Here is a 17838-nt window from a genome sequence, read left to right as displayed (position 1 = left end):
GCTTTGATGTACATATTTTTATAAGGATTTGGACCAAAAGATGCTAAATACATCTAAATTATGCATAAGAGCTGGTTCCATGTTCTTCAGTTCAATGCTATGTATATAAAAACTTAGGCAAGGTTATGTAATGTAATTAGACAGCAATCTAAAAACAGAGAGAAAGCACTTAATTTTGATACATGAAGAAAAATATATTTTGTTTGAAATATCAGTCACAAACTTTTATTGAGTTCCTACTGTATGCATAGCACTAGATCTGAATCTGACTTTCTGGGTTTGAGAGATGGTCTTTATCCTCAAGAAGCATATAACTAAAATATCAATGACATTTATAATAAATGTAATTTAGAAAACAGGGGACAATGAATAAAAAGATTTACTGTGTGCTAAATGTGTTAAAGAAAGAGAAAGTGCTACTATTTAGAGAAAAGAGAAAAAAGATGTCTATGATGTTCAAAAATGTTTTCAAAGAGGATGGACATCAGACTTGATGGCAGACTTGAAAGATTTGGATGTGAAGGAGAGGAGAAAATAAAGAATAAGGAACATAATAGAATTCATGCAGAGGAATGACTTCTCAGGTGTGCCATCCACAGAGGCTTTCCCTGAGCTCCCACCCATCCCCACCTCTCAGGCAGTAGAAGTCTTCTGTTATTCCCCTGATTCTTTGTCTGCTTCTGCCACAGCACAGACCTCAAAGTATTATCCTTGTTTCATTCCCCTTAGATGATTAACTTCTTGGGAATAAGGATTAAATATTTGTTTCTGTAGCAATCAGTAAAGAGCCTGATAAATAGAATGCTTACCAAATTAATGAATAAATAAAGGTATATGCCTCATAACTTGCATGGTGGGGGATATACTTCTCTGTAGAGAAAAGCAAGTTGAAATCTTCATCATTTGAGACCAGAGCATCATTTTGTTTAATAAAATGTTAGATTTGTCGGAGTCATCTAAAGCAAATTCTAATGTTACTGGTAACACTTTCGTAATGATTTCTGAATATAGAATGGGTTTTAAATTCCCCAAATTAGTAAATTATTGGCAAGTGCTTTAAGATGACCAAAGTATATGTCACTTATTGAAGAGTACATTAAGCTAGAACCTAATAGTTTCCTCCCACTGGAATCCCTGATGTAAACATGGATGTGAGCATTTGTGTGTAGACTGGTTTTCTAAAATACTATCAGATTTTTAATCTGAATGTTTCATGCACTTGAATTCAACACACATATTACTTGTAAGAATGTAAAAACGAAGCTTATTTTCTGCCCAGAATCCCTGAGAAAGGAATTCTAGCAGGACTTGAGAAGATAAATGTTTGCAGGACTCAGTCATTACTAGCAAAGGTGGGAAATGGGAGAACAAACACAAAAATGGAGTCTCATTTTCCCAGAAGATAAAGGAGGACAAGCAGCATATTCAAAAAAATTTCTGTGGTCAAGGAATATCAAGGGCATAAATCAAATCTTCTAAATATTCATGGTAAACACTTATATATCTATATATGTCCCAACACAATTGCAAAGAAAAATAAGAAGTCAAGAAGATACAAAAAATAAAAAAATTAAGAACAAATATGATCTACTCCTCAGGTTAAAGCCCACAACCATTTAATAATAATAATTCACCTTCTCTCTTGCCCCATTTTTCTGCTCCTTCTCCACCTCTCCCATTTTTCTCCTTCTTTTCTTCATTATTATTTGTATTCTGGATGAAATAGCAATTTAGTATGTTCAAAGGTTGTTGAAAAAAATAAGTACTACAAAGGTGAATGCACCAGCTGTAAGGGCAAGAAGGCATCCTGCTAAACTCTGACATCCCATCTCACCAAAACACATTTAGAGAACACTGAGTCTGTGGTTAAACAGTGTAACACAACACATGATACATTTACATATTTCTCTCTAATTGGAAAATTCAGTTAATATGAAAAATTTGATATCAGATTACTTTGAATTTTTTTACAATCATCTTCTTTTATATCAGTGTCTAGAAACTCTGTTGTAGAGTCACTCAGTGAAAAGCAGATCAATTCACAAGTTATAAATTGGGAGCTGTGCTCCTTAAATAAACCATATTTAGGGAAATAACTACAAACTTGAATTGATCAAAACTTCAAATGCAGATTTACAAGTACAGAAACATATTACCACTCAGATTATTTGTGATGCTTGCATCTACAAAAATGTGTACATGAGACTTTCCACTGTATTACAGCACAAATATGACTTAAGTTAAGTACCTTTATGTAAATATTCTATAGTCATAGGCTTTCAAAGCAGACAGTGGCCCTGGGTAATGTATCATAGGTTTTCCAACAGAAGTAACTGAGGTTCAGAGAATTTAAGTCACTTCCACAAAATCACCAAGTTAGCCCATACAGAGCTGCAATTATGATGCAGATTTCCTGTGTCCTGGTCCAGTTTTAATTTAAAAGCTTTTCTTTCAAATTATTTCAACAATTCATTCATGAAAGTAACAGTCTATTTAGTTAAGGCCCTCATATCTTTAACTGCATGTTTCTCTCTACACAAGTAGAGTCTTAAAATACCAGAATGTAGACAGGCCTGAGGGATGATAGGAACTTTTTCTAAACATTTGGCTCAGATGCCTGTGGATATTTGTCACCAGTTTAAACTTCCAGCTTCACGTCACCTTCTGACCCAGGGAAAAGGGATACCATACTACAAACAGAACTTAGCGTTTAACATTGAATCTGAGACAAGCTTCCTGATGTGAGATGAATAAAGAAAAAGTAATAATAACAGTGATCAAGGTTTCTGCCAGGAAGCTACACTTTTGCTTGTAGGGAGACTACAGTCCAGTTAGAGCAGAAAAATCACATTTTGTTTTTCTATCTGTTCTGTTTTTCGTGAAGTCAAAGCCTCTATTCTTATTTTTTTCCTATTTAATTCCTATTCTGGGGCTTTGGGAGATGTTCTAGATAGTTATATAAGAAGTCTATTTTATTTTGCTAAACAAAAGATTTAAATAAGATTTTGAAAAAATACAACTTTGCCTTCTTTTATTTCTATGAAGAGTCTTATATTCCTTTGGATTATTATTACTATTGTTTACTTCAAATAAGAATTTTATTTTGCATTTAGCTGACTGTTCATCACAGTAAAAGTATACTAAATAATAACACCTTTATATAATATATGCTTATATAATAGGGTTTTACAGCTAAGAATTTCCACAGATATTATGAACTCTTTCTTTTGAACCAGTAAGGTAGAAAAATGTTAAGTATTACCTCTGTTTTGTAAATAAGAAAATTAAGACCCCAACACATTATGTTTATAAAGAATTTAAAAGGAAAGAGTCAGAGCTTTATTGCAGTCCTCTGACACAGGGCCAGTTGCTATCTGGACTCTATCCACGTTGAGTTAGCAGAAGTTGGGCAAGCTCAAACAGCTGCTTTCTCTTCATTGACTGCTCAGGCAAGGTGCATGCCATCCCTCACAAAAACACTGCCCCAGGGCTCAAATAAGTCTGTCTTGACATCAGTAAAATGTCATTAAAGTAAACAGATGTTTTACATATTGAGCATATTTCCACTTTTCTCAAACAACTCTACCTGAGCCAATGTACAAGCAATTGCCAAAACCTTTATATTAGAAAAAAAGAATTAAATTAAATTAGTATATGTACCACAAAATGTGCAAAATGCATTTTAATACCAAAGGATAATTTTGGGGGTTTTCGCTGCTTTGCTTTTCCTGAATTGCTTTGTAAATAATCAAGAGCTGAGCACAAACCTGGCCAAAGGGAAAAACATGAGACAAATAAAAATAACTATAAATATAAATAGTAAATGAAACTTTACTATTGTCATTTCAAATCTCCCAGTTATACTTCTTCTTCTTCCACTCCCTCCACAATTTTGCCCCACATGCCTAGGATTCACTGCTCCCTTATCCTTCCTCCTATCAAACCTAGTAACTGGGAATAATCTGATAAAAATTGTTTTAGGTATTGAAGGAAACAATCTGTAATGAGCCAATCAAGGAATCCATTCTAAAAGTACTAATAACATCCACATTTGTTCAGTGCCCGTTAAGGCCACGCATTTTAATTTAACTCCTCAGCATGCAGATGAGGAGAGGAACCTGAATCTTAAAGATCACGAACTTGCAAGGTTGCAAGGTTAGCAAACGGCAAAGTCTGGACCCAAAGATAAGAATCCAAAGACCCTTCTTTTGTTAACTGTGTATTGAAAATAAATGGAAAGAAGTGCTAACTGTAAAAAGCTTTATGTGGAAAAATGGTAATAGGAACTCTTGGGAAGCTCTCAAAATAAAAATTAAAAACAAAAACTCACTACTGAGTCAGTGTCCTAGTCCTATTGCTTGTAGGTAGGTCTAGTTGACAGAATATGTGTTTTTAGCCAAACAAATATAGTATTGTGACACAGTTTATTTACTTATCTATTTGTTTATTCTAAAATGACTATGTTTAAAAAATAGGGTAAAAAATAGAAGAGTCAAAGAACAGATGTTGAGAGATATCATCTACTTTCCCAAATTTTTAAAAATTCACTAAATAAATCCCACAATACATCATTTAGGTATGGTCATACTAAATTAGCATGGAGCCTTACATTTTAGTGCATTTCAATGAGGCTATCTGAGCCACCTGTCCATCGGTATCACTTGTATACTCTCAGAGAGCCCTTCTTCCCAGGCTCTTACTGCTTTCCATACCCTCTCTCCTGTCTTCCACATCCTGCAGACTCCATAGAGGCATAAAGTTCTACCCAGGTGTGACTTGAAATATGCTTTTGAAGAGAAAAAAGATTGAATTTTTTTAAAAAAATGACTTAAGACAGGAAAGGAACATTGCAGGCAAAGAGGTACTCATTCTGAAATCATTCCAGTGAAACTGTCATCTTAGAGGGCTTCTTCCAGAAATTCAGCTGGCCATGTTAGGTCACTTTGAGCATGTATCATGAGGCAATTTTAGGCCTCTATCCTGAAGAAACTTAAAAGCCCTCTTCAGAAACAGTAGGAATATAGTGGACAAATTTGCATTTTGATTATAACCAGGCAACTTTCAGTTTCTAATAGAAAATACTTAAAGTGATTTTAACATTTTGATTGTGGAACCCTCCGTGGGGAAGCAGGGTGTCTATGACACCTGAATTTTATTCTCCTATAGTGTCAGCCACAGAGTCCATCTGGTTTACTGTGATTTTTACCCAGAGCCTCTATGATTTTCATGGCCAGAAAATATTGAGGAAAAGCATCTTAAAAGGCAAATTACCACATAACAAGCTTGCATTACAAAGGTGTAATATCATTGAATCTGTGTCCTAGGATGGTAACTATAGAGCATCTGGACTATATTAGTTCCCTGTGGGCTAGAAAAAAAAAAGAACACCAAACAGGTAAATTGTGATAAAAGGTCAGGCTGGAAGGAAAAGTCTTAAATTTGAAAGAAAATCTGGGAAAGAGACATCCAGATGGAGCTTAGTAAAACACTGGAAAGACAAAGATGGCCTCCAAATCCTAAAAAAATGCCTTTTCTTCAAACAGAAATGAAAAGGAAAGCATATTTCCCTTAAAAACTAAAAACAAGCCACCTATTCAAAATTATTTTCTTAGAACTGGGCCTGCTTTACTCCTAGGACTTTAGCAAATGTTGCACCCAAGGATAGTGAAGAGGTACAAGGTAGCTCAGGTGACAGGGACACTCGGCAAGTTTACAAGATGTATGTATATTCTGAATATACTAAAACTTACCAATTCTATTTTATTTTGTCATCCGCCCTATTCCCAAACACAAACACTCACAGAGAAACTTGGAGTCTATTCATTGATTTACCTCTATAGAACTAATTCTATTTCCATTTGTTCTCATTGTTTACATAAAGGAATACACTCCCCTACTCCATTTTTTAAAACAAACAAACAAAAATGATTCTAAGTGCTATATAATGAAATATTTCTGGGCCAATGGGAACTCCACTGGTTTACAAACCTATGAGTTGTTTCTAAGCAAAATTCAGTTCAGTTATACTATGCTTAAGAGAGAACAACAAAAGTCACCAATAAAAAACTTGCCTAATCTAATCAACAGATATCAAAACTTAAGGAAAAATAGGGAAGGAATGAAGAAAGAAGAGATTTTTCTTTTTTTTTACAAACACCTAGCTGGGCACAGCACTGTAGCACCTTAAAGGTTTGAACACCAACTCCCTGACAGAATTTGCAGTTACTCTTTATTCATCAGCTGCAAGTCTCCTTTTTCCCAGTACAGACTTTTTTTTTAAATTCTTACATCAGAATCTCTCACTTGCCATGGAATTGTCAGTGCCCTCTGTCCTCTCAAAGCAAATATAACCCTTTTTGCTGAAACCTCAGAAGTTTTATGTTTGTAGCCCAAGATCAGAAAACTAGGAACTTTGTAGCTGATCCTTCCATGGTAGTCAGTTAACCTCACTGTCCACCAATCCATTCCACAAAAAAATTCTAGCTAAAAATTCATCACAATGTGAGAAACATAGTGCCCTTAATTAAACTGTAACTTTCAATTTATTTAATATAAAAATCTGAGAATGAAAGAATGAGAAAAAAAGGCTTTAAAATACTTCCAAACTAGCATAAATGAATCTGGTAAGGTTCTTCTGTTTCAAGAACAAATAAACCTATTACTGCTATGAAAGCTAAATGAAAATATTAAATCTCTATAAATAAATTGTATTTGCTATGGGAACCATCCATATTTTCAGAATTGAATAATAAAAAATCTAAAGCTGATGACTATAGAACAACCATTGAATATCAAAAATGTAATTAAAGAACTTCATAGCTACAAATTATCTGGTAAAATTCCACCTGCATCTCTCCTTCCAAGTTAAACCTGTCATTTTTTTTATTATGAATTTGAAAAACTACAAAGAAATAAAAAGTACAGCAAAGTAAGGAAAGTGTGAGCATGAAAAATGTGCCAATATCCCTCATCAGTTTCTGCTTTCTGGAGTCAATTTCATAAAAGTCTCCTGGGAGTGAAGGGAGTGAGGTAAATTAACAGCTTTTGGAAAGTGAAGAGACTTGCTACAGAATCTGGGAAAAGATGGTCACCCTTACTACTGTATCCAAATAGTCCTGGAGCTGCCTTGTAAATCCCTGTGTAGTGAAGCAATGCCTCTCATTCCAAATGCAACCCAGAGCAATGCAGAGTGGAAAACAGGTTTTCAGCCTTTAATAGAGACTTTATGGCTATCATAGTTTCACAAAGTAAACTCTGAAGCAGACAGGGCTGGTAGACAGGCATGAGGTGGCACTGGGGCACGGAGTGGATCGTGCTTGGCTTGCTCACAACTGAGAACCAGCATAAAGATTTAAATGCATGTGGGGCTGTGAAGCAGGAGAGAGGCAGTGATGCTTCAAATCACAGGGCCATTAGAAACTCTCCAATTGGAAGTGCCTTTTGTTTACTCTTTCTTTTGTTTTTTGTAGTAGTAAATCTACAAAAACAGAAAACACAATACAGTCTTTTTATCTGAAGAGTAACAATTTAAAATGGGGTTTAAAAGCTTATTAATGCATAGATAAAATCACTGATATATTATCAAAATGATCATAGCAGAAAAATATACAAAAATTACATTTTAAAAGTTTTATGCTAGGTTTAATCTCTCTGAGAGCAAAAGTTGTTTCTTTGTAACATCTAACATCTTGATTCTCATAATCACCCAATAAGCATTTATTATCTCTATTATTATTAAATTTTATATATTTAATAATAGTAAGATGGAGTTTCACTCTTGTTGCCCAGGCTGGAGTGCAATGGTGCAACCTCCACCTCCCGGGTTCAAGTGATTCTCCTGCCTCAGCTTCCCAAGTAGCCAGGAGCTTGGATTAGAGGCATGCGCCACCATGCCTGGCTAATTTTGTATTTTTAGTAGAGAATGGTTTTCACCATGTTGGTCAGGCTGTTCTCAAACTCTCGACCTCAGGTGATCCACCCACCTTGGCCTTCCAAAGTGCTGGGATTACAGGCATGAGCCACTGTGCTTGGCCTGTTATTATTAAATAGTAATCTAATAATAATATATATATTGTTTATATATATATTTAAATGTTTATATATATATATAAACACCTACATGGTAGCATATATATGTATGTATATATATGATAGTATTCATCATAATTATTTGAAGTATCATTCCAATTTGATAGATGACACTGTGACACAGAGAAATCAGGTAAAATTCCCAAGAATAGGAAAATACAACTTGCAAAACCTAAATTTGAATTCAGATCACTCATATTTGACTGAATGAATGGTGAGAAAGATTTTTCTAGATTTTCACAAATAGAATTCAATTGGCATATATGCATGGGTGGATCTAAAACATAAAATGAATTCATGACATGGTCCCTATCTCCCAGGAAACTTATTCCTGGTTAACACCAACACATTTGCAACACAAGGACGATCCCTTGAAAGGAAAGGTGATATTTATTGCAGATAAGAATCTCCTGGTTTCTTAGAGGATATAAGATTTGAAATAGGACTTGGAGGAAAAGGTCAATAGGCAGAGGGAAGATAAAAAGAGAAGCATGGAAGTACTTAAATCACAAAAGTTAGATGTGGGAACAGTAAAAAGTTAGATCTGAACTGAGAAAGGATGCTGCATGGTGTGCAGCAATCAATAGTGTTAAGAACAATAATAGAAATCATGGTAGCTATTTAGATAGAGTGGAGAATATGAGCAGTCTTGCAAGGCAGCTGGATACTCTTGGCATTCTTAGGTTAAAAAGAAAGTCACACAGAAGTAAGGTCAATGTAATGTGTTAAGTGTGATGCAATAGTCAATAGCAGCTCAGAACAAACTGTTAAACTGGAAAGTGACATTATAAAAATAGGACTTAGAAAGACTAATCTTGTTGGAATATTAAAATGGATTCATGGGAAGAAAGCATTCTCAGTATGGTATGGTTCCTGCATGGCAAAGGTGTACTGACTATTGAGAGATGGCCAAAGAGGATCACTTAGCTCAACTAATGAGAGAATGTCAGTTCTGAGTGGAATCTGGACAGTAAAGAATAAAACGGATAGAGAGAGAGTGAGAGAAAGAGTTTGTGTGTGTCTGTCTGTGTTGTGGGTGGGAGCCTCAAGCAATGCCTTATTTCGAGTCTGAGAATGACAGCTGATGTGACTAAAACTCATAAATGGGCTAGATCAGTAGGGTCTTATATGTCACATTAAGAAGCTTGAACCCTATTCTTTCTATAAGTTATGGGAGCCAATGAAAGTTGTTAAGGAAGGTAAAGACATAATTAGATATTCATTTTATAACACATTAGTAATAGAGGGCATCAGTATATGTGTGGTTGGAAAGCAGACACACAGAAGGCAAGGAGATGAATTAGATGCTATTGCAGTAACCCAGGGATAGACGATGAGAGCCTAAACCGAGGCATTTGTAGTAGAGATGGAGAAGAGGTATACTTGAGAAATATTTAGCAGATAAAATGGTAGATATTAGTGAATGACTGGAATCGTGCTGACTGAATGACTGGGTAGCAACATGTTGCCATTAACCGGCATAAGGAGGACTACATAAGAAAAATGACCAAGTCTTGAAGAGAAGCCAATAAATTGGGTTTTGGATACACTGAACTTGCAGTGGTTCTAGGCTGCCCCAGGGATAGTTGAAAATATGTATTTATCTGAAATTCATGTGAAAGATCAGGGTTGAAGAGATTTTATAATTATCAGCATTCAGCTGTTAAACAAAATCCTTATTTCTAGATGGCCTAGGAAGAGAATATACAGAGAGAATCAATGAACTAAATCCTGTAAGAAGAGCAAAATGCTAAAGGAAAAAAGAAGGAGCCCTTGAATGAAGCTGAGAGGGAAAGGTCGGGGAGGTGGAGGGAGAACCTTCAGGGATAGCACTTTAAGAAAGCTGGAGTGATCAATGGTCTCCAACAAATAGGAAAGGTCTGATAAGATAAGATGAAAAGGGCCCCTTGGAACACCACACATTTTAATCCTCACCATGCCAGAGCAGCCTAAGTGGAATGGAGAGGCCAAGTGAGGGCATAGAAGGCAGAGACAGAAAACTGCACTGCTCCCTTTAAAGCAGCTGAGCTAAGAATAAAGACTGGCTGGGAGCTAGACACAGGCTGTGGGAGAGCTGAACTTGTCTACAGGCTAAAAAGAGCGAGCAGATAGAAAGGAAGTGGCTGAAGTTATACAAAGGAGAGCACGACTGATGGAACAAGTTCCCCAAAGAGATGGAGAACAAATAAAACACAAAAGAACAAATCCAGGAGGTGCTTCAAAACAATTCAAAGATTTGGTGAAAGCAAAAAATACACCACTAGGGTTTACATCTGTGGTCACTGAAATAGATTGTAATGTCACTTTCAGCATCTCATTTAAGTACTCTAAAATTACTTTTAGGAAAATTTCTTAAATGATCCTCCTAAGAATCTCATCAGATCACAAAGGTTTATACTATTTCCTCAAAATTTCAGATGAGGACACAAATTCCCAGTGAGGGTAAAGGACCCTCGGCAGGTAGCAAAACTGCTAAACAAAACAAGGACCAGAATCCAGATGTTCTCTCACATGATGGCTGGACCACACCTTACTATACTTGTTATACTACATAGACTACAACAAGGCTATGATGCTTATGTTGAAAGTAGCGTTTCCACCAAAAGTATAGTTTGCTGTCATCTTAAACCTGAATTCACAATTCTGATTGGACACCCCAAAAAAAAAGCGAAAAAAAGGATACAAAACTAAGACTGTCTTTCCTCCTTCCTAGTCCTAAACTTAAAAAAAAAAAAACATGTCAACATTTTTGACTTTGAATATAACACTAGAAGGCTATAGTAACAAAGTTTGATTAATTCATTAATATTAATTTATTAATTTAGTTAACATTTCTATCTTCTTCCTTTTTTTTTTTTGAGACAGCGCCTCACTTTGTTGCCCAGGCTGGAGTGCAGTGGCATGATCTCAGCTCACCGGAGCCTCCATCTCCCAGGTTCAAGCAATTCTCCTGCCTCAGCCTCCCGAATAGGTGGGATTACAGGTGCAGATCATTTTTTTTTGGTATTTTCAGTAGAGGTGGAGTTTCGCCATGATGGCCAGCTGGTATCAAACTCCTGACCTTAGGTAATCCGCCCACTTCAGCCTCTCAAAGTGCTGAGATTACAGGCGGAGCCACCACACCTGGCCTCTATTGTCTCTGTAGAAGGCAAGATTTAGATAGGAAAAATCTTGCTTTATTGTAATTTCCCTTATACATTGTTTCTTAGTGAATATTTTAGTGTAAGATGAAATCAACTTGATTTATTTGAAGGGTTTAGTTTTTTAAATATTGATAAAATAAAAACCTTAAGGTTGCCAATATGATCACACCTTTAAGGCAAAATTTTCCATAGGACAGATTTCCCATGCCAATGCCAAGGGTAAATAGTCTTTTAAATATTGAATATGACAGTCTATCTTACATAAAATTTAGATAAATATATCTGAAATTTATATTGAAATACATTTAAAAGGAAAACTAAATTATCAGTATCTTCCTGATAATTTTATTCAGACTCCAAAAGCCTATTCAAGCTGTGACTTTTAGTTATAAGAAAAGTTCAAAGACTTCAATTCATATTTATCAGTAAGTTGATAATGTCTCATGTTACCTTTTTAGTGAAAACTCTAGCTTCGTGGAAATAAATAAAAAATATTAAATCAAGGAATATCTTTACATAACTTTAAGATTTGTCTTATATAAACTTATGCAACTTCCCCAAATTTATACAATAGATCCAATTAATAATTAACACTTCCAGTCTTTTCCCCTTTCCTTTATGATATCTCTTATGTGTAAATCTAAGCTTTACAATGTTGCCATCTCAGAGAAGAAAATCAGATTAAAAATCAGCTGACCTTTGTTCATACATTTTAAGAATGCCAGGTGTAAGGCCAGGTGATGATGTATGAATCATTCTTCAACCTGGAAAAACTGTATGATTTTTTAAAATTACATGCTGTGGCCATAGATTAACATGATTCCAATCTTCTAATTTCCAGCTTCTTAAAACAAAGCTTCCTCTTTCTGCTTTTGCCTCACATCCTGCATTAAGTACTTGTCTGGAATGATGAACACAATACATTTCAGGCCTGTAGTGATAGTGCTAAAAATGTGAGGAGCAGAAAGAGAGAGGAAACGATGAAAATGAAAAAGATACATTCACCTGGAAACACATTTGAATAGCATGTGTCTTTTGCATAGTAGAATGATTAGTCTAACCCACCATGAGGGGGATTGGGCCTTAAGTTATTTCACCATCACCAAGTGATGGTGAATTTGCAATGGTTTATCTACAGACTTCAATTAAGTAGCCTTATAAGTAAAATGAATAACTAAAATAGCAAGTTATTACCAAAGTCTTAATGTGTAGCCTTGGAACACATAAGCCAACAAGTCCACATTAAGATTCAGAGTGTCAGTCAAAGATTTAATACGGTGGTTCGCCAGTGTAAATCAGAGTCACCTGGAGAGCTCTTAAAAACATACAGATGCCCAGACTCCATCCAAACCTCCTAGATATTAGGAAAGTAGGCGGGGGTGGGGGGAGCTAGAGGGCTAGAATCTATATTAATCAGAAGATCTTAGGTGATTTTTTATACCATTTTTATCAACACTGATCTGTGGCTTGCTTACTATCTACCGCACAGAGTCATGGTCCAAGTATACATTGTGTTAGTCAATATTAAGAATTCACTAAATCTATGAATCTACCAATGTACATACGTGGAAAGAGATAGACTCTTCAAACTCAGCTTCAGTTTAGTTTGAATAAAAGTTACGTGTCAAAATTTATCTAAAGACAATTAGATTAGGAAGCAAAGAAAATGCAGCCTAATATTTAAGTGCCATTCAGTCTTGGCTTCACAGTCTACTCAGAAATGAACCATAACCAAGGTGGATCTAGTCACACAACTATATTTTGTCCATTGAAACCATAAGATCTAGGCCACTAAAAGCAGCTGACTTTTTGCTCACTGAGGTAGGGACCATAGGACTCTAATAGTGCTGCTTCCTTATATCTTTCATAGTAGAACTCAATTCAGTAGAGTATGTTGCCAGCGCCACTCAAGTAAAGGCTGCATTTCCTGGCCCCTTTTGAAGCTTTGTATGACCATATGACTAAATTCTGGCCAACGGTAAGTTTAAATGTTTTGAAGACTTTAAAGTCTTCATAAAAGGGAGCAGGGTGGGGAATGGCTCACGGTCTTAGTTTCCCATCCTCTATCCACATGCCTAGAAAGTACATGCAATGGCTGGAGCTTCAGCAGCCATTTAGGACCATAAAAATAAAAAACCATAACCTAGAGATATGGGAGCCAGGAGAGGTAGAAAAAGCTTCAGTCCTTAATGACTTTGTGGGGCCAATATGCCAGCCTTTCACTACCTACTTATAAGCATTTCTTTATATTTAAAAAAGAAAATCTTTTCTTTTTTTTTTTTGGGATACAGTCTTGCTCTGTCACCCAGGCTGGAGTGCAGTGGCATGATCTCAGCTCACTGCAACCCCTGCCTCCCAGGTTCAAGCGATTTCTTGTGCCTCAGTCTCCTGAGTAGCTGGGACTGTAGGCACACAACACCACGCCAACTTAATTTTTGTATCTGGGGTAGAGACAGAGTTTCACCACGTTGTCCAGGCTGGTCACAAACTCCTGACTTCAGATGATCCGCTCACCTCGGCCTCCCAAAGTGCCAGGATTATAAGCATGAGCCACTGTGCCCAGCCAGAAAACCTTTTTTGTTTGTTTAAACTACTGCATTCTGCTACATGTACCCGCTGTAAAAGTCTGCATGTCCTACATGATTCATAGTATGTATTTCAATAGTAATGAGTTTAAAACAATTTATGAGTGAACATATATCTTATGCTATGCATTCATATTCTGTACTTCCTTTAAAATGATGTCATCCAAGTACTGCTGAGTGTTAACTATCTGCTTCCTCATATTTGTATTGTAATAATGTGATAAACGGCAGACATATCATAAAAATGCAAGAGACCATGACATATAAGACTGTGAGCCCCTCATCTCCCAGAATGCAAAAGTTAGCTTGGGTCCAGGATATCGATGTAGGATTGCAACATGATGGCTGTAAATTCATGGCCCATAAGCCAAATATATACTCAGATATATTTTATTTGGCATATGCAATACCTTCTGAAAATGTTACTTTTGAATGTCTTAAAGTGGGCATGCACCTTCAGTTCTCCACAGGCCCCATCATCCCCTGTTGATGTACAAACACTGGCTTGCTTCACTTGTTTATGTTATCTGCCTGGCCTCTGAAAGCATGGAAGTGAAGTTTACAGTATTTGGAAACAAAATGATACATTTCTGCACCTTCCTTTCTACATTGCTTATCCCATGATGAATACAATGATTCATAACAAAGTTTATTTTCTAAAATTAAGTATATAGCTTCTAATAACAAGAATGTCTATAGCTCACTAGATGCTAGGCATTAACTTAGGAATATAAAATATACTGTAAATGCTCTAGTATTTTCCTTAACACAAATATGGAATCTTTCAAACACTACCACCCCCATGCACACAAACTCTCACCACACACACACATACATACACACACACACACAAATTCTTTAAAAGCTAATTTTGTCATTTTAACTCCCTGATTTTTCACACACACACATACACCCACACAAACCCTTTAAAAGCTAATTTTGTCATTTTACTCCCTAATTTTGATACTTTAGTTTTGTTACTTTAGTTTTAACTAAAGTCAGCCCAACTCCTAAACTTTCTCCTTTCGGTTTCTTATGAATTTAAAAATTCAAATCAGTTCTTAAAACTTAGTGAGAATGGAACTGATTTGGGCTTAAAATGCCTAAAACTTTATTTATTTACTTTTATCTTCTCATTCATATGTATTTCTATCAGGCAGGCAGACTCTGATTATATTTTAGATTTCTGGTAAAGAACTACAGTCAAGTAAAGGGAAATATACCCTGAAGTCATAAAAGGAAAGAACAAATAAAAAAACTTATTAATACGCTCTTACATGCAAAAACAGATCTCCACATTTCCAAGGAGACATATTTGTACAAAATGTAAATATCACATTATGGGACTGTTACAGCCAAAATTTGAAAAAAGTGTACTTGCTTTTCATGTGTGCCTTAGATATTTTTTTCATTTAAAGCATCTGTTTAAGCTTACACTTCCCCAAACTCAAAATCAAATGGAGTTTCTAAATTCTGACACTTCTATTAAGCTTGTGACATGTCTAAACAGGAAAAAGAAAGTATTGCCAAGTATCCATACAATACCAACTTAAACAAGACATGCATGGTAAGTAAGTACAACACAAGTTAAGTAGCTCTGAATATACTATATTCTGGAATTCTTTTCTCTACTATCTTGAATTAGGGCCATAACGACTTTCTTTTGCTGTTGAATTTTTATCACGTATATTCTCTAAAGTTGAGAAATAAAATACTGGAATTTTTTACAATACATATGCAAGCAATTACACATTCTGTAAAATCTGATGTTTGGAATTCCATTTTCTGTGCTGTTTGGTTATACTGCGGGATGTGGGCACTGGGGTTGGATTGGAGTTGGGGACTTTTTTGCACCAAGCATCACATTCCTTACATTTATGTCAATTACTATCAAGAAAAATTAAATTCTGCTCATTTTTCAGAAACATCTACAGAGTAATTACAACTATTTGGGAATGTCTTTTATAATATGGCCTATTTCATATACCCTGTGAAACATTCCTTTCATTTATTCACATATTCAATTATTTCCATATTTTATTAAAGTACTTTATTTATTTTAACATAAATTAACAAAGAAAGTGGTATTAAAAGTTTAAAATTAAAGTTGGTTGCTTTGGTGGGGGAGGGGAGTAAGTTGTTCTTTTTAGAGTCAAATTTTCAATTTCTTTTGTAATTTTTCTGTTTTTTTTCTCCTGTTTGCTGACTTCTACTTTCTATTCAATTATTTTTGCCACCCTTCAAAACAACACATGCTTTTCATGCCATTATAAAGAAACTCAAAACTTTTTACCTTTTATAAATTACCTAATATTTTAAAAACATAAAATGTAACATAAAAAGTTCCAAGTCTTAGAAAGTGCCCCCTCTATGGGACTCCTGACAGATTATTGGATATTCATCTCCAGATTCGTATTTTCACTTTTTAAACTTTTTAGAACTTCTGATCTCTAGATTAATTTTATAAACATTTTAGAAGCAAAAACACAGAAGCAGATACTTGTCCTAAAAATATATGCATAGTTTATACACATGTATGTACAAAAGGTAAGTGAATGTCCAAAGTTTTAAAAGCTTGAGTTTGATGTTAAATAGTTGAGTTGATGAAAATCTATAATGGCTTATTCTAAAAGAGTACATGTCTGTATTTGAAAGTGCAACCCTCAAGAGTAAAGACTTAATAGAGGAATCAATTTAAATATTTTCTTATATTCTATAACAGCTATGCATTTTTGCTTAACCATACCATATAACCCAACTGTAACATAGGCAAATTGCACAGGAAAAAACACTTGGTCACCAGGCAAGATTTATCTTTAAAAAAAAAAAAAGCTTGTATCTAGAGGGTAATGTCCATGCAAATATTCCATGCCAAATAAGATACATATAAGGCATGCTGATTTCCTGCCTTCCGCCATCCAGCCGGGAACCACCACTGTCCTGTTAATCAAGCCAGTAGGGTGGGAAAATACCACCGTTTAAGAAATCTGGCTTCTATCAGCCTCTGTCATGGAGAAACAAATGAGACTGCCTCCCAGTAAGCAAAAGTGATCACATTTTCACAAATGAAAATGGTAAAGAAGTGTAAATTGTTAAAGAGGAAAGAATGAGGAGCCAAAGACAAAGAAAAATCAAAGCTATCAGAGTTGCTGCAGAGGTTTTTCTAAACAAAGAATTTTATGAAGCAGCTGAAGTTCAGTACAAAAAGACTCCACCCTACCCAGCTTCTGCCGCGACTTTTCCTTGCTCTGAAAACTCCAGCCCACAGAACAGAGCTCTTCTAACTAAAATGCCTTTAATGCTCCGTTTTAAGCATTCACTCGTTTCTTCTTTTAAACTTCCCACTCTCACACTCAGGCAAAAGGACTTATGGTAGGCTTTTCCAGAAACATTTAGTAGTGTACTCTCTCCAACGGCAAATCTAGAAGCTCCGGGTTTACAAACATCCCAATTGTCTTTCAAGTCGTTTTCCAGGTGCAAATCCGTCAGCCCCCTTCTCAAACTTCAAACCAGAACCTCCTCTTCACGCTCTTCCTGAGGCTTAACATTCCATCTATTTCCCAAACCGTGCAATAAACACTACAAGCAAAGCAAATGGCAAACTCACCATCCTCGCCTTCTTCCTGGGCTTTTATTGAGACAAATTGCCCTAATAAAACAGTAAGAATGAGGAGAGGTCTTGCTTCCGCCCAGTTTGCCATCATGTCTAAATATTAGACATGTGGGTTCTCCTGAGAGTGAAAAGTAGATTCTGAGGTTATTGTAGCACCATGAAGTCAGCTGTGGGCTCTTCTTTCAGCACCAGCCCCAGGGCAGCCTCTGCAAACCCCGTTTTTCAGCACCAGCTCCAGCACAGTCTGCGAAAACTTTTTTCAAGCGATGCAGCTTTAAATAGGAAGAATGCTGCCTCCACTTCTTTTCCTGCCCCTTTTCAGCTTGTTCAGGCTCATAACCATCCAGTGTCTGCCAAGCAACGGTCTGATTGATGGTAAACAACCAAATCAGAACACGCGTCTCTGTGC

General features: G+C 35.8%; 1 protein-coding gene across 1 annotated transcript in view; it reads right to left on the bottom strand.

The window, feature by feature from the left end:
• COL5A2 (collagen type V alpha 2 chain) overlaps positions 1–17523 on the bottom strand; it is a 145277-nt gene extending 127754 nt beyond the window's left edge. Inside the window, exon 1 of the mRNA XM_012464104.2 lies at positions 17424–17523. Coding sequence (XP_012319527.2) covers positions 17424–17520 — 97 coding nt within the window. The 5' untranslated portion in view covers positions 17521–17523. The remainder of the gene's footprint in view (positions 1–17423) is intronic.
• Between the last annotated feature and the right edge of the window lie 315 nt (positions 17524–17838).

The sequence above is a fragment of the Aotus nancymaae genome, unplaced genomic scaffold (assembly GCF_030222135.1).
Source record: "Aotus nancymaae isolate 86718 unplaced genomic scaffold, 86718_ANA_hifiasm-v0.15.2.pri h1tg000008l, whole genome shotgun sequence".
NCBI classification, from domain to species: Eukaryota; Metazoa; Chordata; class Mammalia; order Primates; family Aotidae; genus Aotus; species Aotus nancymaae.
Note: the sequence above shows the minus strand (reverse complement) of the source record. Positions and strands in the feature narration are given on the sequence as shown.